Raw genomic sequence first — 22,961 nt, forward strand, 5'->3', positions numbered from 1 at the left:
GATGCTGCTAGTTTGTCAGTGCCTGGCCCATTCTCCGGAGATTGGACCTGCAGGACTACTGAGAGAGTGAGTGGCTGCCACCAGGCTGATGGGCCACTGGGACAGGTTGGTCAGCTGAGTGGCACTCTGCTGTGGGAGCACACGAACCACCAGCGGGGAGCTCCTGCTTTGAGTGTCTTCCCCCTGGTGGTCAGTGTGTGTCATAACGACCAGTCATTCCAGTCATTTGGTTGTAAAGGTCACTTAGGCTTTTATATATAAAGATTGTGATAGGAAACCACTGGAGGATTCCGAGCAGAGAGTAAACTGGTATGAGTAATGCTCTTAAAGAAATAGGATAGCTTTTATGGCAGAATAGACCTTAAACTACCCAAACTGGAGTAACAATAAGTGCAATGCCAGTGTGGAAATGATTGTAGCAATCTTCCCAAGAGGGTGGCACTGCTAGTGTAGGATGTGCCCAGTATGGTAGCCACTGGCTACTATAGTTGTTTATATTTCAATTAATTTAAAAATCCCTCAATGCTTGGTGGCCTTCAGAAGGGGCAAACTCTTTGATTACCAACAGGACTGATGGCTCACTTAGGAAGAGAGAGCCTCCCTGGAGACCCGGAAGACCACTGAACACTCTGGGCAGTGTGGCATGCGCAGAAGGAAGATGTGGGGAAACTAAAGGATACTTCCCAAATGCAGCTTCTAAAGCTTTATTATGCATTAATTTCTAACTTGTCATGATAGCAAAGTGCTACTGGCATTAAATAAAATGTTGACCTTGAGGTTACTTGAATATACTTAAAGTAACTGTTAATAAAGACAGGATTAACCTAACTTTTTAGTTCATCATTTCAGAAGGATAACTCATCATTACATTTTAGTGTTCTGCTTAGGAAAGAGTGTCTTCTGCCCCAGTCAAAATAATATCATCTGGAAATAATTTATTCCTTGGAAGAGAAACTCAAGTTGGTTTGGGACATGTCAAGCACCTCTGAAAAGATGCATCTTCTAAACAAGTCACAAGTTACCACTCTGTACACTCTGGCTCAGAAATTCCCATTGAATGGATTGCTCTCTTACAGTTATATTTCAAACTAGAGGCCAGTGCACAAAATTTGTGCATTGCAGGGGGAGGGGAGGAGAGAAAGGAAGGGGGTGTCCCTCAGCCCAGGCTGCACCCTCTCCAATCTGGAACCCATTGGGGGATGTCTGACTTCCGGTTTAGGCCTGATCTTGGGAATTGGGCCTAAAGCAGCAGTTGGACATCCCTCTTACAATCCAGGACTGCTGACTCCCAACCACTTACCTGCCTGCCTGACTGATTGCCCCTAACTGTTTCTGTCTGCCAGCCTGGTTACCCCCTAACCACTCCCCTGCCAACCTGATTGAAACCTAACTGCTCCCCTGCTGGCCCAATTGCTCTCAACTGCCCTCCCTTGCAGGCCTGGTCACCCCAACTGCCCTCCCCTGCCAGCCTGGCTGCCCCTAACTGTCTTCCCCTGCTGGCCTGTTCTCCCCTAATTCCCTCTCCTGCCAGCTTGGTTGCCCCTTACTTCCCTCCTCTGCTGGCCTGGTTGCCCACAATGCCCTCTCCTATAGGCCTGATCACCCACAAGTGCCCTCCCCTGCAGGCCTGGTTCCCCCCAACTGCCCTCCCTGCAGGCCTGGTCACCCCCAATTGCCCTCCCTCCCCTGCAGCCCCAGTTGCCTTTAACTGCTTTCCCCTGATGGCCTGGTCCCTCCCAACTGCCCTCCCCTGCTGGCCTGATTGCCCACAACTGCCCTCTTGTGCCAGCCATCTTGTGGTGGCCATCTTGTGACCACATGGGGGTGGCCATATTGTGTGAGGGTATGACAGTCAATTTGCATATTACCTCTTTATTATATAGAATGTTTTAGAGGCAAATCCCTGTGGGCATAATTTCTTGTTAAAACTTGCCAATAGCATACCCCTGAAGAAGAGATCAAAAGTCCTATGAAATCATTTTCCTGACTAGAGTGGTGATTCCAACACAATAGTCAGAAAATATCTTTCCTGTACTTTAGCTGATTTAATTTTAGTCAGATGCTGAAAATTCTCGTGATTTCTTCTTCTTTTTTTATAAAGGAAAAAGAACCCCAAACCAATGTCAGTGGTTAGGTTCCCCAAGCCAGCCTTCCAAACATTATTCAACCCCATCTGTATAAATGTAGTGAGAACATTACTTGAGACAAAGCAGCATGGGATGGGATAGATAGATATTTGGGAGGAAGGGACGGTGAGAAGGGAAAGGACAATTCTGGCGAAAAAAGGGAATCAGCCCGCATAGAGGCCTGGAGGGGGGCTCCAGCCTGACTCCATCCTGACCCAATGGGATGGTGAGCAGCTGAGGGGGGATGGGGCTGAGGTAGTAAGTAGCAGGCCTTGAGGTCAGCAGGGGCCAAGCCCTGCAAGGCTCTAAGAAGGTCCCTATTAAAGAGATCCACCAAAAGTGCATGTGGAGAGTTGTGATCTCACCAAACCTTTGTTTCCTTATGTTTACCAGCCTAACCAAACCCATCATTAGCACACAAAGGCCAGCAGCAAAGAGGAGGGGCAAGAAGGAGTAGTAACTAAGTGCCTGTGGCATTAAGAACAGTTGGCATTTAACTGAACAATCTGAGATGTCAGTCGTTTGCAAATCCAGGATCAGATTCACTTCTTTGAGGGCTGAAAAGAAAGAGGAGGGTGTTGCCTACAGCCAGTATGTCTCTTAGAGGCCCAGGTAATGCTATGGCTTCAGGATCCACTGACCCACAGCGGTGGTTAAGCCAGCTCTCCCAGGCTGATATTATTTGCAGAATCTGGTTGGATCCAACATAATGAAGGATTAGCCAAATGAGGTTTAGAAACACAGTCACTAACACAGACTATTGTGGACAATTGGGACAAAACCACACAGCTCTCCACATTAGCAGTGGCAGCCCAAAATGCTGCATGCAAAAACCTCTTTGAAAATAATTTCGGGAAAACCCAGGGTTTGTAAGAAAAGTATGTCTCATTTTCCTAACAGACAGAATGATCAAGGAACTTATTTCAGAATATTCCAAAGGGCTAGGCTGATGACATTTATAAAGATGCCATTTCAATTAAACTCTTATTAAAAACATTACCTCATTACCCAGCTAAACCACAAAAATCTACTCAGAAACGGTTTTGACAAAAAGCAAAATTTGAAGACAACGTTATAGCATAGCACAGTACAGTCAGTCAGAGAGGATCGGATTTAATAATCAGGAAAACAGATGGGGTGGATTTATAGGTGTATTTTGAATGTAGTAAGAATCCATGGAACAGGCAGCTCAAGTACATGTGACTTGGTGGGGAAAATTAAGGTGGAGGTGGCACCATTCCCTTGACATCGAGGCCTGTGCCAAGAATTTGGGTTGGAGAGCAGATGCCCAGCTTCTCCTGCTTTCCCTCTCCTGCCCTTTTGCTTAGAGATATTTCAGAAGCACTTGTTCAGAGCAGCCCCAATTCCTGAATATTATCAGGCTGCCTTTCTCGACCTCACTTTCTGGGCCCTTTTAAGATTCCAGAGATTCAGAGGAGGTACAATGCCAACCAGCTACTCTTAGATTAATCTCAACAGTGAAAATGTATTCCAAGTTTCACATAACAAATTTACAAACTTTTATAACCCATTGTGTTCAAATGCTTGTACTGCCCGAACAACAACTGAAGCGAGGTTTTCTGCTTCCAACACTATGTTTTCATGAAGAGAAAATTTATTTCTTCCTTTCTCTGTAAAGAGTAGTAAAAAATATTGGAAAGAGTCTATAAAAGGTAGAGTTTACTCAAGTGTTAGTGATTATAATTACATTTATAACCGATGTTGGGTTAAGTTTCTGGTTATATAAGTCTTTTGCTAGATTTTTCTCTCCTCTATGGCCATTTCTGATGAATATGAAACTCAAATTTCAATATTTTTTTCACTTGTTTACTAAAAATAGATTTTTATAAGGAAGTAAAGAGGATGGAAAGTACACTCAATTGCCAATGTCAAACAGCCACCTCATGAGGCCACAGACTTTTTGCTTATTCTTGGGTGCCCAGTTAAACAACATTCCCCAGGCCCTGGTACCCAAGTGGAGCTCTGAAACTACTTGTTGCCACTCAGACATGAGTAGAAGTGATGGCTCACTTCCTGCCAGAGATGGTTAAGAACAAGCTATCCTGCTCCTGATTGCCTCCCTTACAGCGTTAAGGCTGAGGCCATGCCTTCAATGGAGTCCCATTGTATTGAAATGGACCTGTGTTTTATTTCTCTCAGGCATGGTCAGAATGCACACATGGAAATGAGGGGCCAGAAGGAAAATAATTTCTACTTACAGATCCCCAGAAACAGGAGGCACAGGACGCCATGCAGGGCCACATGGAGAAGCACCAGAGGAGGCAGAGAGGAAAGCATGGCCTAGAGCTGTTATTAGTGTTTTCAAGAGAGGAAATGGATAAGGCAGGGTAGATATGCTGTGTTAGCCTAGGATTAAATAATTTAATAATTTCCGCAGGCACTGGGTTTAGGGCAGCCCATAGTTGTCTGTTCCCTGGCCCAGGGTTTATGTCAGGAGGTTATTGGCTTGGTGTGTGGGAGTTTGATAAAGGAGATGGTGGGGGTATGAGGTCTAAGCTGGTTGTTTTGTATCTTGCAAGGAAGTAATTTGTTCTCTCTAGGAATTTGTTAACCCTGGGAGGGATAGTCTCTCTAGGATCAAGGCTCCAAATGTCAGAGCATCAAAAATACCGAAAATATGGTAACCACACCTATGAACAATGCAGTCCTACATTTGGTGGTGACGTGAGTGAGAAATAAGCCTTTATTGAGTAAGCCCCTGGGATTTGGGATTGTTTGTTGTAGCAGCTATTCCTACCCTGGCTAACACACCTTGATGCAACTTCCTGATAAAGTTATAAAGGTCAAATCTGGGTACTCTGGCTCACACTTCTTATACATTACACTAAATCCAACTCTTTAAAATACATGTAATGTAGAGTTTATTAAAAGAGACACTGAAACAAGAAATGTTTAACAGAATGGAAATAATGGCACTTCCAACCAAACTGTGTTTCCAAACAGCAGTGCTATAGATGTGTGGCCAGGACACCTCCAGAGCTGTATCTACCAGTCCACCGCGTTTTGGGCACACCAACACAGAAAAAAATATATTTTGAATTTGGAAACCTGGTCTTATTTTAAGTGTATTATATACTAGTTATTTAGATTTATAAGCTGTAGCTTCATTTGTATAAATCAAAAAGCTCCTAGAGTGCCCTGTCTTTCTAGCTTTTAGTGAGCAAGTCCCACTCACTTCATTTATATGCAGCAGGATTTTATGAACGTCCGCCGCACTGCCCTGGCCTCTCAGCAGGTTTTTCCAGATGGCAGGCCACGTGGACCTACGATTCCCCTTTCTTTTCCATTTAGCATTTAATGTGCAGCTCTGGATCTTCTTTATTTTAGATCTTTTAAAAGCTGTACACAGTATGGTCAGTGACTTAAAGGGGAACAAATTGTCAATTTATGATTTCATGTACTTGCCTTTAAAATATAGTATTTTGTTGGTAAACTTTGTGACTGCAACAGCCCACTCTTTTTCGAACATACTACAATTGGGTAGATTAGGGAAGTATTCATTAATGCAATATTGAAATCTTCCCACGTTCCCTCCAAAGCAGCCCTTTAATCCCTCTACTTCTCTCCACTGCCCTTGTCACTACAGTAGACGAGGCAGCAGCCAACCTGGACTCCAACAATCATCCTTCCAGTGTGGTTACGTTAAAATAAATCAGAACTATGGCTCTCTGCTTATCAGTGGCTTCTGTTAAACTTATAATACAAAGACTCACAAATTCCCCAAAGCCTTGGAGGGTTGATGTCTCCATCAATGTCATCCCAAAGCAATCTGAATCTCACCATCCACATATGCCTTCCCCATTTGAAATCACACTCTCAACCAGGCTATCCCCACAACGCTATTCTCTCTTCTCTGCTCACTGATACTCATCCTTTAACTCTGTTGTCACATCCTCCAGGAAGAAAGCCTTAAAACTCAATGGGACCAGGTCAGCTTTCCTTGGAATACAAACATTTGACCTTGACCTTTTTATTTTGCAATACTTCTTCTCGTTGTGCAATCTTGCCTTCCCTAGGTGTAAGTTCCATGAGGGCAGGGAATGTGCCTGTTATACATATGACTGTATGCCCAGAAGCCGGTACTGGCCATAAAGAACATAATCATTGTCTATTTCTTTATAAAGAGTGAATGCTGAGTTTAAGAAGGTGCAATCTCAGAGAACAATAGTGGCTTTGCTCAAATTGTGCTTAATGTAAAATAATGCAAATCATCAGGATTTACATGATATAAAATAGCCAAGTGTATAGTAACAAGTTTAGGTCATAAACAGTTCAAGCTAAAATGACCCAATAATGACATGGAGAGAACACTATGTTTCATTTTATGCATGTGCATTACTTCAGTTTATAAAACATGCCTAATCTTCCAGCAGTGTATTTATTAAAAAGTATAAAATAGCTTTCTCCCAAAATGTTGAAAAACCTTGTTGCTTAATTAGTCCCAGTACAATAGGTATTCATTTTTTCTTCTGAAAGTGGGTGGGAATGGTTCTAAGGATATGGACTTTGAGCAATCGAGAACACATTTTTTGGGAAAAATTTTTCTGCTCGTAAGTATTCAGTAGTCTCTTTCCCATCACCTCCCTCTTAAATTTCATCAAGAAAAATCGGAAAATTTCCTTTTTTAAAAATGAAAACTGATTTTACATTCTTTTGCCAATAACCACATTCCTCTTCAAGAAGGGTTGCTCAAGTATGCAGACGAAATACACCAGTGGAAAACCTAAGTGTGGCCTGAAACCAAGGCTCCTGATGAATTTCAGTGCTGTGAAGGTGACATTTCTGGTTTTAAACTATATTCACTTTTCAGATCAAAGGGTGGGACCTGCAGGCAGGCCATGGGAGTAACCATAAAGTTGTGATGGTTGGAAGAAATCTGATTTACTGAATTGCTTGAGTGGAAAAATTTATTTTGAAACTTGAAATGAATCATCACGAACTCCATCAGAAAAAGAGTGCTTTGTAAAGTCTATCCAAAACCATGCAAAAATAAGCAAAGCAAAATTCTTGGAAGATTTTTAAGGAACGAACAATGTACTCACACCTTCTCAAAAATATATCTTCCCAACAATTATGTGCCCAAGTGAATAGTACTGACATGTACTTAAGACTCTCACCATGGACAGTGAGGAGAGAATTTCGGTGAAATTAATCATCTTTATGACACAACCCACATAGTATGAAGCGATGACATGAAGCTACTCTTGTGACCTTGGTGCCTAGTTAAGCAAAACTCCTTAGATTTTGAGTTTGGGCAAGTGTCTGAGGGACAGCTTCAGGCAGGATTGGGAGGGTAGAGAGAGGCCTAAAGGCAACTCCCTATTAGACCAAGATCCCCTGCAATGCTTCAAAAGTGCCCCAGGTTGTCCCAAATTGGTGCCATGCTCCTATGCTACTTTGGGGTGGGGTGAATACGTTCTTCTAAATGGCAATTCTAAGTATAACAGAACTCATGTATGTCTAGGGCAGTGAATCAGTACCCATAAACAAGCAATCCAATCAGTCTTCTCAAGCTTGCAAACTTTCTTGATTTCCACCACTGACTTCTCTACGACCCCTCACCCCCCACAATAACCCCGTGCTCTCTTGACAATCTTACATGTGCAAACTCAACCATGTGACTCTGTGACCTTAAACCCTTCCCTGAGAAAAAGTCCTCACCTGGGTTTTTGTGATCTTACCATCACCTAGCTTCTTTGCCCCCTTTTCCAGCCACTCCTTCCCACCACCCATACTCCTCTCCGACCCCTCCCTCCGTGCCACAGCTCTCTTGACCAGGGGTGCTGTGCTGATCCCAGAGGGGAATGTGTGGAGACACGTTTTGGTTTATAGCTGCACAAGGGCAAGGAAAGAGGGGAGTGCCAATGACATTTACTGTCCAGGCCAGGGACACTCAGTGTCTGGAAAGGCTCATGACAGGCTGAATAAAGTCTAGAGTCCAGCCTCCACCCCAGCCCCACCCATTGGAAAGACAGTTGACCCTTGAATACAGGTTTGAACTATGTGAGTCTAGTTATATGTGGATTTTGTCAATAAAAATTGTAAATGTATTTTATCTTTCTTATAATTTTCTTAATTACATTATTTTCTCTAGTTTATTGCATGAATACAATACATATAACATACAAAATAAGTGTTAATTGACTGTTTATTTTATTGGTAAGGTTTCCAGTCAGCAGTTGGCTATTAGTAAATACATTTTTGGGAAATTGAAAGTTATATGTGATTTTTTGACTGCTCTAGGGGGTCAGCGTCCTTAAGCCCCATGTTGTTCAAGGGTCAGCTGGACTGCTGATGGCCTCTTCAGCTTCCTCCGCAGTGCAGGTCCTGTGGGCGTGCTTGGTCCTGACTAGGATACTTTCTCCCCGCCTTTCCCTACCCCTCCTCTGCCCCACTTGATCTCGCCCATCTCATCTTTCAAGAACTTAAATATTACTTCCTTGGAGAAGATTCTTGCTTGACCCACTAGACTAGGTTGTATCCCTCTATTACAGGCTCCACCTGCAGTCTGTAGACAGCATGTCAGTAATAAAACATGGTTTACATAATTCCTGATCATCAACTCTGACTTCCTCTAAGCCCCCAGAGGGCAAGATAAGCTGAGTTTATATCCATTGCCCTCACTGTCAGGCCATCATAGATATGTCATGATTTTGCTGAATAAATAAGTTCTCAAAACATGTTTCTCCTCAACACACACATTTCCGTCTCCTGGGTTTAACCCTCCTTAAGCTCTCCCCTGGAATACCCAGAGACACACCTAGTATCCTCCTGTCATCCACCTTCTATCATTCACATGATAGATTAATGTTTTCAAATTGCTCTGATAATACTCTCCTTGATCTAAATTCCATATTGACTCTTCAATTCCTAAAAAATTAAGTCCCAGTTTCTTTTTCTTTTCTTTTTTTTTACATTTTTAAATTAAATTATTATCTGTGTACATATTTTAACATTGCCCCCCCCCCCCCATACATACCCTCCCACCCAGAGTTTTGTGTCCATTGGTTGTACTTATATGCATGTATACAAGTCCTTCGGTTGATCTATTATCTCCCCCAGATCTCTCTACCCTCCCCGCTGTAATTTGACAGTCTGCTTGTTGCTTTACTGTCTCTATATCTATCTTTTGGTTCATCAGTTTATAATGTTCTTTATTATCCATAAATGAGTGAGGTCATGTGGTGTTTCTCTTTCATTGACCAGCTTATTTCACTCAGCATGATGTTCTCCAATTCCATCCAGGTTGCTGCAAATGATGAGACTTCCTTCTTTTTTATGGCAGCATAATATTCCATTGTGTAGATGTACCATAGTTTTTTGAACCAATCATCTGCTGCTGGGCACCTAGGCTGTTTCCAAATTCTAGCTATTGTAGATTGTGCTGCTATGAACATAGGGGGTGCATATATCCTTTCTGATCGGTGTTTCTAGTTTCTTGGGATATACCGTATTCCTAGGAGTGGGATTACTGGGTCAAATGGGAGTTCCATTTTCAGTTTTTTTGAGGAAACTCCACACTGTTCTCCACAGTGGTTGCACCAGTCTGCATTCCCACCAGCAGTGCACGAGGGTCCCTTTTTCTCCGCAACCTCGCCAATACTGGTCGTTTGTTGATTTATTGATGTTGGCCATTCTGACAGGTGTGAGACGGTACCGCATTGTTGTTTTGATTTGCATTTCTCGGATAATTAGTGACTTTGAGCATGTTTTCATGTGCCTTTTGGCCTTCCTTCTGTCTTCTTTTGAAAATATTCTGTTAGGTCCATTGCTCATTTTTTAATTGGATCATTCATCTTCCTTTTATTTAGTTGTATAAGCTGTCTGTAGATGTTGGAGATTAAACCTTTATCAGTGGTAACATTTGCAAATATGTTCTCCCATACAGTGGGCTTTCTTGTTGTTTTGTTGATGGTTTCTTTTGCTGTAAAAAAGCTTTTTATTTTGATGTAGTCCCATTTGTTTATTTTCTCTTTAGCTTCCATTGCACTAGGGGCAGTATCAGTGAAGAAGTTCTTTTGGCATATGTCTGAGATTTTGCTGCCTGTGGATGCCTCTAGTATTTTTATGGTTTCCTGTCTTATGTTTAAGTCCTGTAAACATTTTGAGTTTATTTTTGTGTATGGTGTGAGGTGGTGATCTAGTTTCATTCTTCTGCATGTATCTGTCCAATTTTCCCAACACCATTTATTGAAGAGACTGTCTTGACTCCATTGTATATTCGTGCCTCCTTTGTCAAATATTAATTGAGCATAGTGATTTGGGTGGATATCTGGGTTCTCGATTCGATTCCATTGATCTATATGTCTGTTCTTGTGCCAGTACCAGGCTGTTTTGAGAACAATGGCTTTGTAATACAGCTTGAAGTCTGGTATTGAGATCCCTCCTACTTTACTCTTCTTTCTCAGGATTGCTGTGGCTATTCAAGGTCTTTTATTGTTCCAAATGAACTTTTGGAGAGTTCTTTCTAGGTCAGTGAAATATGCCATTGGTATTTTAATGGGGAGTGCATTGAACCTATAGATTGCTTTAGGAAGTATGGACATTTGTTTATCCTTTCAAAGAACCAGCTCTTGGTTTTGTTGATCTTATGTATTGTTTCTTTGGTCTCTATATCATTTATCTCCGCTCTGATTTTTGTAATTTCCTTCCTTCTGCTTACACTGGGCTTTTCTTGTTGCTCTTTTTCTAACTCTTTGAGTTGTAGAGTTAGATCATTTGTTACCATTTTTTCTTGTTTTTTGCGATAGGCTTGTAGGGATATGAATTTCCCTCTCAAAACTGCTTTTGCTGTGTCCCATAGATTTTGGATTGTTGTGTTTTCATTGTCATTTGTTTCCAGGATGTTTTTAATTTCTTTCTTGATTTCTCTGGTAACCCAGTCCTTGTTTAATAGCATGCTGTTTAGTCTCCATGTGTTTGATTTCTTTGGATTTTATTGTAGTTAATTTCCAGTTTTATGCCACTATGATCTGAGAAGATGCTTGATATGATTTCTATCTTCTTGAATTTGAAGAGACTTTGCCTATGTCCCAAAATGTGGTCTATCTTTGAAAATGTCCCATGTGCACTTGAGAAGAATGTATATTCTGTGGCTTTGGGGTGGAATGTTCTGAAGATGTTGATTAATTCCATCTGGTCTAGTGAGTCATTTAGGATTAATATTTCTTTGCTGATTTTTTGTTTAGATGATTTGTCCAAGGGTGACAGTGGGGTATTAAAATCTCCTACCATGATTGTATTGCTATTAATTTCTCCCTTAATGTCCTCCAGCAGTTTTTTTTTTTTTTTTTTTTTTTTTTTTTTTTTTTTTTATGTATTTGGGTGCTCCCGTATTGGGTGCATACATATTTACCAGGGTTATTTCTTCTTGTTGGATTGCTCCCTTTAGTATTATGAAGTGGCCTTCATTATCTCTTATTATGTCCTTCACTCTGAGATCTAATTTGTCAGATATAAGTATTGCTACCCCAGCTTTTTTTTTTCATTTCCATTCGCCTGGAAAACCTTTTTCCATCCCTTCACCCTCAATCTGTGTGCGTCTTTTTTTTCTGAAGTGGGTTTCTTGTAGACAACAGATATATGGGTCTTGCTTTATTATCCAATCTGTTACCCTATGTCAGGGGTCTTCAAACTACGGCCCGCGGGCCACATGCGGCCCGCAGAGGAGTCTGATCCGGCCCGCCAGGTTTTTTGGGCAGTGAGCGCAGCCGAGGTGTTACAGTAGGAATTAGTAGTTCATATAGTCCGGCCCTCCAGCTCTCTGAGGGACCGTGATCTGGCCCCCACTTTAAAAAGTTTGAGGACCCCTGCCCTACGTCTTTTGATTAGAGCATTTAATTCATTTACATTTAAAGATATTTTTGGTAGGTACTCATTTGACGCCATTTTCATTCTATAGCCCTGTGTTCCTTCTTTGCTTCCTATTTCTTTATTTTTACAGTAGACCCTTTAGCATTTCTTGCATTGCTGGTTTGGTGGAGATAAATTCCTTTAGTCTGCTTTTGTCTGTGAAGCTCCTGATTACACCTTCAATTTTGATTGATAGCCTTGCTGGGTACAGTATTCTTGGATTCAGACCCTTCCTTTGCATGACTTTGTATATTTAATCCCATTCCCTTCTGGCCTGATGAGTTTCTGTGGAGAAATCAGTTGCTAGTCTGATGGGGGTTCCTTTATATGTAATTTTCTGTCTCTCTCTGGCTGCTTTTAAGATTCTTACTTTGTTGTTGTTGTTTGCCAGTTTAATTATAATATGCCTTGGCATCAGTCTTCTGGGATTCATTTTGCTTGGGACTCTGTGAGCATCTTGGATTTGTGTGGGTTTTTTCTTCTCTATCTCAGGAAAGTTTTCTGTCATTATTTCTTGAAATACGTTTTCCATGTCTTCCTCAGTTTCCTTTCCTTCTTGAACTCCTATTATTCTAATATTGTTTTGTTTTGTATTGTCCCAAAGTTCCATTAGACTCTTCTCCTGCTTTTTAATTTTTTTCCCCAGAAGCTGCTTGAATTGGGTATTTTTTTCCATCTTGTCTTCTAGCTCACTGATGCAGTCCTCTGCTTCTTCTAGTCAACTCTTGATGCTTTTTATTGAGTTCTTCATAGTAGTGATGTCATTTTTTATTTCTTCTTGGTTCATCTTCATTTCCTCTTGGTTCTTCTTCAATTCCTCTTGGTTCTTCTTCAATTCCTCTTGGTTCTTCTTCATTTCCTCTTGTTTCTTATTCATATCGTCAAATTTATCTTCCATTCTTTTTAGCCATCCTATGATCATTACTCTGAATTCTTGCTCTGGTAGGTCGCTTGCCCCTAACTCGTTTACTTCCTTTTCTGGTGATGCCTGCTTTTCTTTCATGTGTGGGCTATTTCTTTTCCTGCTCATGGTCTCTCTTTTCAGGATGTCTGGTTATGTGGTATTCCTTCTCCTTTCCATGGGTGATTGAAAAACTCCCTTGGATCCACGTGTTTGCACCGATTGGGGCATCAAAGCTGTTTGATGGTCTCCTCTGCTATGGGTTTTCCAGGCCTCAGAGAAGATCCTCCTTTCTTGGTAAGATAGTGCAGCCTTCCCTCTGAGCCCATAGCTCTGGGAGAGGTCTCTGCCGCCGCAGTGCTGGCTGCTTGATCAGGAAATCCTGTCCAGCAGACCTTTACCTTCTTTTAGAGTTCTGCTACCCCTTAGCTTGCCAATCAATACTCCCTGAGCAACTCTCAGATGCTGCCTCTATCTGTTCTGGGACCAGGCTCAGAACAAGTCCATCTGTTTGGCCACCATCTTGTCCCCTGACACCTAAGTCCCAGTTTCCTAACCTCACATTCAAAGCCCTCTATAATCCAGCTTTTACCTGCTTCCTGAAACTTTTCATTATCTTTCACCCTTGAAGCAATGCACTTCTCACAGCTTTCCACATCTGCTCTAAAATTCCCCTTTTTGTCTGGCTCCTCCCTCCATTCCTACACATCTCAGTTCTACTTGACTCCCAGGCTAAGCCTAAATGTTCTCTTTCCTAACAAACTATTAATAATCCCAAACAAAAGGCATCTCTTTCTCAGCCCTCTGAAATCTGATAGCACTTTGTCTATATTTTACGTGAAACAGTTAGTATTTTATACCTTGTGCTGGAATTATCCGTTTGTGAATATAATCTCCCTCATCAGACTACAAACTCTTTGAAGATCAGACTCCATTGATCTATATTCCTAATAGCCTTAGAATCTATTACAGTGTTTTGGATATAAATATTACATGAATTAATAAGGTTAATGAACAATGATGTAATCATTTTTGCTGCACACGAATAGTGAGAATTTAGCAATTAATTCTAAAATACTCATGAAGCTGAAACTGGTTTGGCTTAGTGGATAGAGTGTTGGTCTGTGGACTGAAAGGTCCCAGGTTCGATTCTGGTCAAGGGCATACACATTGGTTGCGGGCAGGAGGCAGCTGGTCGATGCTTTTCTCTCATCGATGTTTCTAGCTCTCTATCTCTCTCCCTTCCTCTCTGTGAAAAAAAAAAAATCAATTAAATATGTTTAAAAAAGTAAAATACTCATGCAATTTGTTAGAGGAAGTCAACTAATATTTGCAATTTATTTAATCTTAAACTATTTCACTCAATAGGTTATTGTTTACAATACAATTGAAAAAATCCTCAATGCTGAAGCCTTAATAAATATAACCATATGATGATATCAATGATGATGATAATAATAGAAATAAGAAAAAAAAATCACCCTATTGGCTGACTATCAGGCAAATTGTGAATTTGAGGGAAGAAGATAAGGGCAGCAGAAGCTAGCTTGAAATTCACTTGATGATACATCAAGTAAATTAGTAACAGTTGGGAGTCTATCCTCTAAACATGAAGCAAATAAATGGATTTATGTAACAAAATCTAGTGAACTATAGCAATTCCACCATAAACTATAAGCCACAATTTCATACTACATAATCATAGCTCCAGGATTAGAAAACCAATGCTTTTACTGCAGAATGTGGCCATATTAGTTCCTTTCGAAGCAGGTAAGCAAATGACGATCTTGTAAAACTCAGAGTCCGAAAACAAGCTCTTCAGACCAAAACAGAGTGTAATGTCTACATCAGGGGTCCTCAAACTTTTTAAAGTGGGGGCCAGATCACGGTCCCTCAGAGAGCTGGAGGGCCGGACTATATGAACTACTAATTCCTACTGTAACACCTCGGCTGCGCTCACTGCCCAAAAAACCTGGCGGGCCGGATCAGACTCCTCTGCGGGCCGCATGTGGCCCACGGGCCGTAGTTTGAAGACCCCTGGTCTACATGTTAAGGGTACTGGGTCTCGAGGTAATACTGTGGTCAACCTGCACTATTTACTGTCTTTTCTTAAGCACAAACAGCTGGGCTCAGGGACAAAAGAACAGTTGCTAAAATTGTCCTGATGTTCATCAGACATGTTGCTTCCCATCTGCAGTTGGTCCTAATAAAATGATGGCTGCTTCTACCACTAAATTGTCAGAACTACTGAAACAAACCATATCCAACACTCTTATATTTGTAAACCCATTGCAAAATCATTTCAAGAGAAATTAAATCCACCCTGAGTAAAGATGAATCACAGGAAAGCTTTAGAGTTAAACAAAAATGATCACACTAGAACATTCCTTTGGGGATGTTTTATTTTCTGATCTAGAGACTTAGGGACCCTCGAAGGGCCCCACAGAGGGCTTTGAATGTGAGGTCTGAGGAAATGGAAGGAATAGGTCATAGGGTAGAATAAATTGGCAGTGCATGCATTTTATCTGTCAGGATTTAATAGGTTAATATCAGTGAGGATGAATCATTTCTGCTTGAAGCACAGAACACATTGACACAGAAACAAAGAAGCTTGGAAACTTTATATTCTTTGGGTCTCTGAACAATCAAAGGCCTTGTCTAGTCAACATTTGGAGTAATTTTTCCCAGGGGAATTATCACTATTTGAAAGGGATGAAAGAGCAGCATTCTCGTGATACCTTTTTGTTTTCTGAGACTAAAAGCTGTCTCTGTGAGAGGGAGGCAACATTCGGATGTATTGAGAAGTGTGCACACATGTGGAGTCAGTGGCTTTTCTCAAACATCTAGCTGTAGGGTAGACTACAACTCATCAGCAGCTATGTCCTTAAACACACTTTAAATATTTGCTTGAAAAGTATATGCCAAGGAGAGGAGACTCAGGAAACTAGGTTAAGACTAAACTTTTAAAAGATTTAAGTTACTCTGCCTAAGGTTTATGTAGCTTGGAAAATGGAAGCCCAAATAATTAACAAAAAATTTCAAACTCAGAGACAAGAGGCATCCATGTTTCATTATAGTACAGTGCTTTCCTTCAAGATCCTTGACTCAAACAGTTATTAAAAATAAAGTTTAGGATTCCTAGGATTTAAGCTCTCCAGGCAACTGGAAAGAAAATGGGTTTTCAGAGCCAGAGTGGATGAAACTTACGAGCTATAAACCTGAGACGAGGGCTCATTAGATTTTAGGTATGTTTTTCTTCTCAGATTTGGTCTTATGATCTCTAAGTCTGCAGAACTGGGCAAAAAATTGTGAGCAACTGGCAGGCGAGGGATTGCAAAGCTACTTGCTGACAGTGGAAATCAAGCCGTTACCGTGCTCCAGCGCCTTCATGGGAAACCAGAAGAGGATGAGGGAGTGGACCAAGGCGTTGATGCAGTGACCCCAGAAAACCTACGGGAAAACAAACCGAGGGAGTCAGGATCTGCCCACAACTCTGACCTCCGTGTAACTCAACAAACGCCTCATTGTGAGGGACACTGGCAGCATGCTGCACGGCTCCAGGAGTAGCATATTATTCTTGAAGTTAAACAAAACAAAACAAAACAATTTCCTCACTTTTTACACACAAATGACTGGATGATCTCCAGATACTATTATTTAGTACAAAGACCTGAATGTATATACACATGTACTTAGACCAATATACAGTCTATCCACATCTGAAAAAATGAATTATGAGCTGTTTTCTTTAGAACCGTAAGAAAGACACCAAATTTTTGCAACCAAAGACAACAAATTCATCCAGAAAAAAGATTATTTGGTCAAAATTGTTAATAGGAGACTAAAACTGTGTGTTTTCTGAAAGCATTAAAAACATTTAAAATGAAATTCTTACACAGCATTCTCTTTTGTTTTACTCCTTTAAATCTCTACATTCAACTTTTCAATTTTTAGAATTTTGGTTAATATCATGCACATTTAAAAATTCTCTTTACCTTAACATTTGTAAGGTCAAACAAAAGAATGCAAAATTTATTTTCTTCTAAATTACAGTTTCATAAATGCATTTAATTATCCGTTTAACCATTGAGATGATAGAACTACTAAAGCCAGATTAAATTTACTTAAAAATTTACAGATTTATCTGGGAATTGTCATATAGTTTAATCCTAGGTAGTACAACATAAAATAATGAAAAGTTATAAGACAAAGAGGTTTTATTTTAAATGTTTACTTTCTTCCTCGCTTCTATACTCCCCTCCCCCCACTTCTTAGATCTCCAAGGTGCCTGCAAATAAGCCTCAGATCCTTCTCAGCCCTATTACCTTTAAGGATCCATTCCCTACTTATTCTGCACCTTACACAGCCTTTGAATTCAAACTCTGTAAAAAATAGATTTGATTTATGTAAATAATGCTGAACAAATAGCCATTGATAAATATTTCCCACTGATGGAGTCACAGAAAACAAGGATTGACACAGTCATCCAAGTCTCCTGTGTATGAAACATACCAGAACCAATAGAATTCCTTTTATCTTTTTCCGGTCTCTGGCATGCTCCAAAATATGGCAGCTCTGAAGGAAGGCTGTCAGTAATACCTGGCTTAAAATGAAGTCTTCAGACATTGCTCTCTTTTTGAGAATTCCGTATGTCTTCCTTACCAAGCCTCCAGTGGCTACCAAAAAAAATCATGTACCCAACCAGAATCCAATATTGTCACTGACCAGGGCAGTGGACCTCTGTTTAAACTTCCCAATCCCCTCCTGCACAAAACCTGCCAGAAACGTGGCTTGCAGGCATGCTCACAGCTTTGCCTCTTCCTCCAAGCCAGGCCATTCTTCCCTTCTGGCCAGTGGCAGCAACTGCTCTGCCACTCTCAGCTGTGAGTGGCAGTCGGGTGAGATCCCCTCAGCCATCATGACTGCAGAATCTCTGGGACACCTAACCCAGTGCCTGCCTGACTCTTGTCAAGATCACCTGACCCTTTTTGTCTAATGTTTTTTCTTTTCTGATTCTCTATCCTAAAATAAATAAATAAATAAATAAATAAATAAATAAATAAATAAATAAAATACCCATAACTGACTTAATTTCTGTGTCCACATCTGGACAATTTTATTTACTAACTAAAGCAATATATTTCTTTAAATGACAAAACATGTAATAGTGGTAAGAAGGCTCTAGCCTCCTAAGTGCAGGACTTTATGAAACGGGGAGGGGCATGTCTGATGGCTGATCCTAAAGGAACTGGGGCCATGGGTGCTCCTGGCCACACTGATGTCTGAGGCACATGTGGAGAAGAAGGAAGGAGTTGACAAAGAAGAACCAAAAGGAGCACCATGTGCCACATGGCAACTTCCTTTCTGATTTGGCATCTAAAATTCACTGGGCTTGCTATGTTAAAAAAGGGCCCTGGTCTTACCTCATTCAACTGTTCTTTCTAGATCTCATGGATATGGACAACAGTATGGTGGTGGTGGGGGGGCAGGGGGAGTTGGAGGTGGAAGAGGACATAGAGGGGATAAAAGGTGATGGAAAAACTAAAATAAAATTGATTAATTAAAAATATTCTCTCACCCGGCAGGTGTGGCTCAGTGGTCGAGCATCAACCTATGAACCAAGAGGTCACTGTTCCCAATCAGGGCACATGCCTGGGTTGCAGGCTCAATCCCCAGTAGGAGATGTGCAGGAGGCAGCAGATAGATGTTGATTCTCACCCATCGATGTTTCTACCTCTCTCTCCCTTCTTTTCTCTCTAACAATCAATATTAAAAAATATTCTCTCTCAAGCTTCAGTGATTTCACAGGCTTACAACTAGAGCAGGGAGACAAAAAGCAGTGCTGACTCATTTTTCAGGTGATAATTCTGTGATAACGTTCTGTTTACCTTTGTGTTGAAGCCTTCAGCATTCTGGGTAATTTTGTAGAGCTGTGGAAACCTGAGCATGCTCTCCTGAGTGCAAGACCTCTCAAAGATTCCCAGAGTGAAAGGTGGTAATGCGGTGAAAATCTGTGTGGAGAACAAGGAGCCATTAAAAGAGACCTTTCCATTCATACAGCTCAAGTGTTTCAGCTCCATGGAATGATGACTTAACTCTCAGGCAAGTCCAAACCTGAGCATCAATGATTCACAACTCCGGAGACACCATCCAAACAAAGAAAATAAATGAAAGACCATTTTCAACTATTGTTTAATCAGCATAAAATAAATATATAGAACTAAAAACAGTGCAAACATTTGATTAGCCAAGAAAGCTGGTTAAATGAACAGCTACCTTCCTTTGTAAGATGAGTGGTGATTTAGAATCACACCCTCCTTAGCTTTGTGAAGTGTGTCTTCTGTTAGTGCCAGCGGAGGCACAATTTTACAACCCCCCATCCTGATTTTATGATCAAATTTCAGGAAGCATGATGTACTTCATTATTCATTTGGCAGACATTTATTGGGAGTGAATTATGGGCCAGATACTGTGATAAACCCCAGGAATACAGAGATAGAAAACAGAAGGAAACAAAGGAGAAGAAACAGGTCTCTGACCTCCAAGAACTCAGTCTACTACAGAGGTGGGACGGAATAGCCAGCAACAAGCAAATAAACAAACATAAAACACAGTGCTCTGCAAAATTACTCATGGGAAGAGTGGGGAAGGAGAAGAGGGAGTCAGGAAAGGATTCTTGGACCAAAGAGCATCTGAACTGTAAGGCACTGTACCTGCAGAATTTGGCAGGATGATAAGGGATGTGCATGAGAGGGGAGCAGGAGGAAGCACACCAAAAACCGACACCCCTCACAAAGCCTTGAGGCATTAATGCACCTGACACATTGGGGGGAAGGGGAGGCAACTAAGACATCCAGATGGTGGCTGGCTGAGGGTTCAGTCAGTGTAAGACAAGGCTGGGAAGGTGATAGAACTACTTCCTGCGACAATGAATTTGGGGAGGTAGTGCTTCCTAATACTTTTACCTGTAGTACTCTAGAAGGGAGTGACATGCTTGTGTTTTTGTTTCCGAAAGAGAAAGCCCGATGCTGAAGAAGAGGTTGGAATAAATATGCCATTTCAGTCTGGGCGGTGCGGTAACTGCCCTGTGGGTCATTCTCCTCTGTGGTTCTGGGCACACGGGGCACCGAGGCTGTCTGAGTCACTCACTGCCCAGCATCGGCGCTGAGCAAATCCATACCCACAAACCTGGCAGGCTCTCCAGCCCATGGGAACTGTGAGCGTGTCTCTGAGAGAACTCTGAACGCACATCAGTTAAGGGGAGCCTGAGAAATGAGCTTTCCCTGGTCTGCTGGGAGAGCCATCGGCAGTGTGGTGGAGGAAGGCCAGCACAACTCGCAGGCTCCTCCCCTCACCTGGAGCGGACGGGAAAACAGCCCAGGGATTTCAGTGCACTACAGATTTCAAGGAGAAAAAGACCAAGACTAGTTGCCCTAATTTTCCTCACAATAACAGAAGTTATCTGTCTAATGCCCAGAAGAAGATGCTGGGAACAAACATCTCAGAAGCTCTGCATACTCTTAGCACACAAACTGTCCTGAGAAATGTGCACATGTGTACACTGTTTGTGGTGCATACAGTGTACACCATCAATACTGCCATCTTATTTTTCCTTCTCCCTTTTCACCCGACTTTCTCCTTCTACCCTCTTCAAATCCTCCCCCATCCTTCACCACAAGGCTACCAACCTAGGAGGCCCTCTGAGAGTCTCACCCTGCTTACAGCATGCCTCACACACATATATACTATGGAGGGGTCATTATTTGTTTTACAGAAATAAGACATTCACATTTTTCTTCATAACATTTTTCTCACTAAACAATACATCATGGGAAGCCCTCCGAGTCTCCTGGGTCTGAAACTAATGCAGCATTTTCCTGCTCACATAATAATTCATAGCATAGATGTACCATACTTTTTCAACTGTGCATTCATTTTTGTTTCTAGGTCTTTGTTCTCACAAACATTATGCAATAAACATCTATAATATATTATACCATTTATACTTTGTATTTTATTTCTATGGGATGGATTCCCTGAAGTAGGGCTGCTTGGTAAAAAGATTTGAGTATTTTAAATTTTACCAGATTCTGTTTGGTTGCTTTCTTAAAAGGTTCTAATCATTTTCTTTGTCCTTCTCAAAGGACAATAGTAATCTTTCCTCTGCTTTCTTATCAACAATGGGTGTTATGTTATACTTAATATTCTCTAGTCTGAAAAAAATTAAAGGTACTAACTCTTTCTTTAAAAATATTTACATTTCCCCAACTACCAGTGATTTTGATCGTGTTTCCATATAATTGTTGAACATTTGGATTTGAAAATGTCTAGTCAAATCCTTTGTACTTTTTCCATTCATGTTTTATCACTTTTTCTAAAAGTTCTTTGCATATAATAGATATCAACTCTGTCTTTATGTAATAAAATTTCATCCAAATGCAATCTTTGTCTACTGGCTTTCTTTATGATTTCTTTTGCCATATAAAAGCTTTTAATTTTTATGTGGTTAAGAATAGCTTTGAAGTGTCCAATTGTGGTTATGAAGGTTTTAGGAGTTTCTTCAGGAGTCTTATAGTTTTATTTTTCACATTTAAATCTTATTATATCTGGAATTTATTGACTATGTGATTTAAGATGGGGGTCCAATTTTTTTCCCCCAAATAAAGAACCAGTTGTGAGAATACAACTAATTAATCCAAACTTTCTACTAAATGGAAATACCATCTTTGACATTTATTATATTCTCACATATGATAAACCTAGGATTTAAAACTGGAATCTTGTTCTAGATTCTCTGACTTATTTGTCTAATTCTATGTTAATATCACCTAGATTTGCTTACAGTGGCTTTATAGGACAGTCTAATGTATAGCAAAGATACGTTTACCCTTTTCATTGCCCTCTTTGGACATACATGCTCCCTATTAAGAATAGAGCCCGCAACCTGGGCATGCGCCCTGATGGGGAATTCAACTGTGACTTCTTGATTCATGGGTCAATGCTCAACCACTGAGCCACAATAGCAAGGTATCCCTAATTTCTTATTTAAAATGACATAGTTTTAAAATGTTATTATTTATGGCAACATGTTTTATAAAGAATCTGCATTATGTTATGTGGCTTCTTTCTTTCTTATTTTGCTTAGAGTTCTTATTTTGGAAATAGCAGCTGAATTGCCTCAAATACTTTTCATCATGTATTTTTTTTTTGTGGTTGATACAGTGATATTTAGAATTTTTAAAATTTATTTTGAACCTCTTGTAAAATTTATTTCAACTTTACTTAGTCAAATATTTTGTTTATTTAATACACTCTTGAACTCTATTTGCTGATGTCTTACTTAGAATTTTTGTATTTATATTTTAAGTGACACTGGCTAATAAAAACTATAGTTTACTTTAAGTTATACTGGCTTGATAAAATTAAATAGTATAAATTTTCTGAAACAGTTTAAAAACAAAGTTATTGCTTCACTAAAATTATCAATAAATTTGGCTGAAATCCATCTGATAATGCTAGTTGTGTTTTTTTTTTTTTTTTTTGTGTGTGTGTGTGTGTGTGAGTGTGTGTGTGTGAGTGTGTGTGTGTGTGTGTGTGTTTGTCACTGCTGGCCTCTGTACTCTTATTCTATCCATAAAATAAAATGCTGTAGAAATTTGAAATACTAGAATAATAATGAGAGTCCAATAGGACAGCATTCATTCATTATTTGGAGAGATGTAAGTGTTTAAGTCAGTTTACTGCTATTTCACCTGCTATGAGAGTTACACTGAGAAGCAGTGATGTGCTACTTTAGCTGCCTGTGGGACTCAAACAAAGAAGAAGAAGAAAAGCATAGGTATTGTTTAAAGAAAATGAAAGGAAGAACCCAGTGCAGAAGAGAAAATGCCATACATGTCACAAACTGTCTTGCACTGGGTTTTTGAGGAGAGTGATTCTGGAGTAGAAAAATATTTCAAAATAGTACATTATTGGAATAATAATAGTAAAATTGAAATATGGACTAATGTGGTTTAGATAAGAGTACCATATCCTTGTTGAATTTTCAGATTTTGGTCATT

The 22,961-nt window shown here is 40.4% G+C and overlaps 1 protein-coding gene across 4 annotated transcripts in view; it reads right to left on the reverse strand.

The window, feature by feature from the left end:
- Positions 1-22,961, reverse strand: part of ATP8A2 (ATPase phospholipid transporting 8A2) — a 563,643-nt gene that overhangs the window by 152,713 nt on the left and 387,969 nt on the right. For 3 of the 4 annotated variants that reach the window (XM_084878761.1, XM_084878762.1, XM_084878760.1), the window contains exons 29-30: positions 18,789-18,911; positions 16,272-16,350 (exon numbers count right to left, since the gene is read on the reverse strand). In XM_084878761.1, coding sequence (XP_084734887.1) covers positions 16,272-16,350; positions 18,789-18,911 — 202 coding nt within the window. The remainder of the gene's footprint in view (positions 1-16,271; positions 16,351-18,788; positions 18,912-22,961) is intronic. The other variant, XM_084878763.1, reaches the window with a different exon arrangement.

Source organism: Pipistrellus hanaki, assembly GCF_964339955.1.
Source record: "Pipistrellus hanaki genome assembly, chromosome: 3".
In the NCBI taxonomy this organism is placed as follows: domain Eukaryota; kingdom Metazoa; phylum Chordata; class Mammalia; order Chiroptera; family Vespertilionidae; genus Pipistrellus; species Pipistrellus hanaki.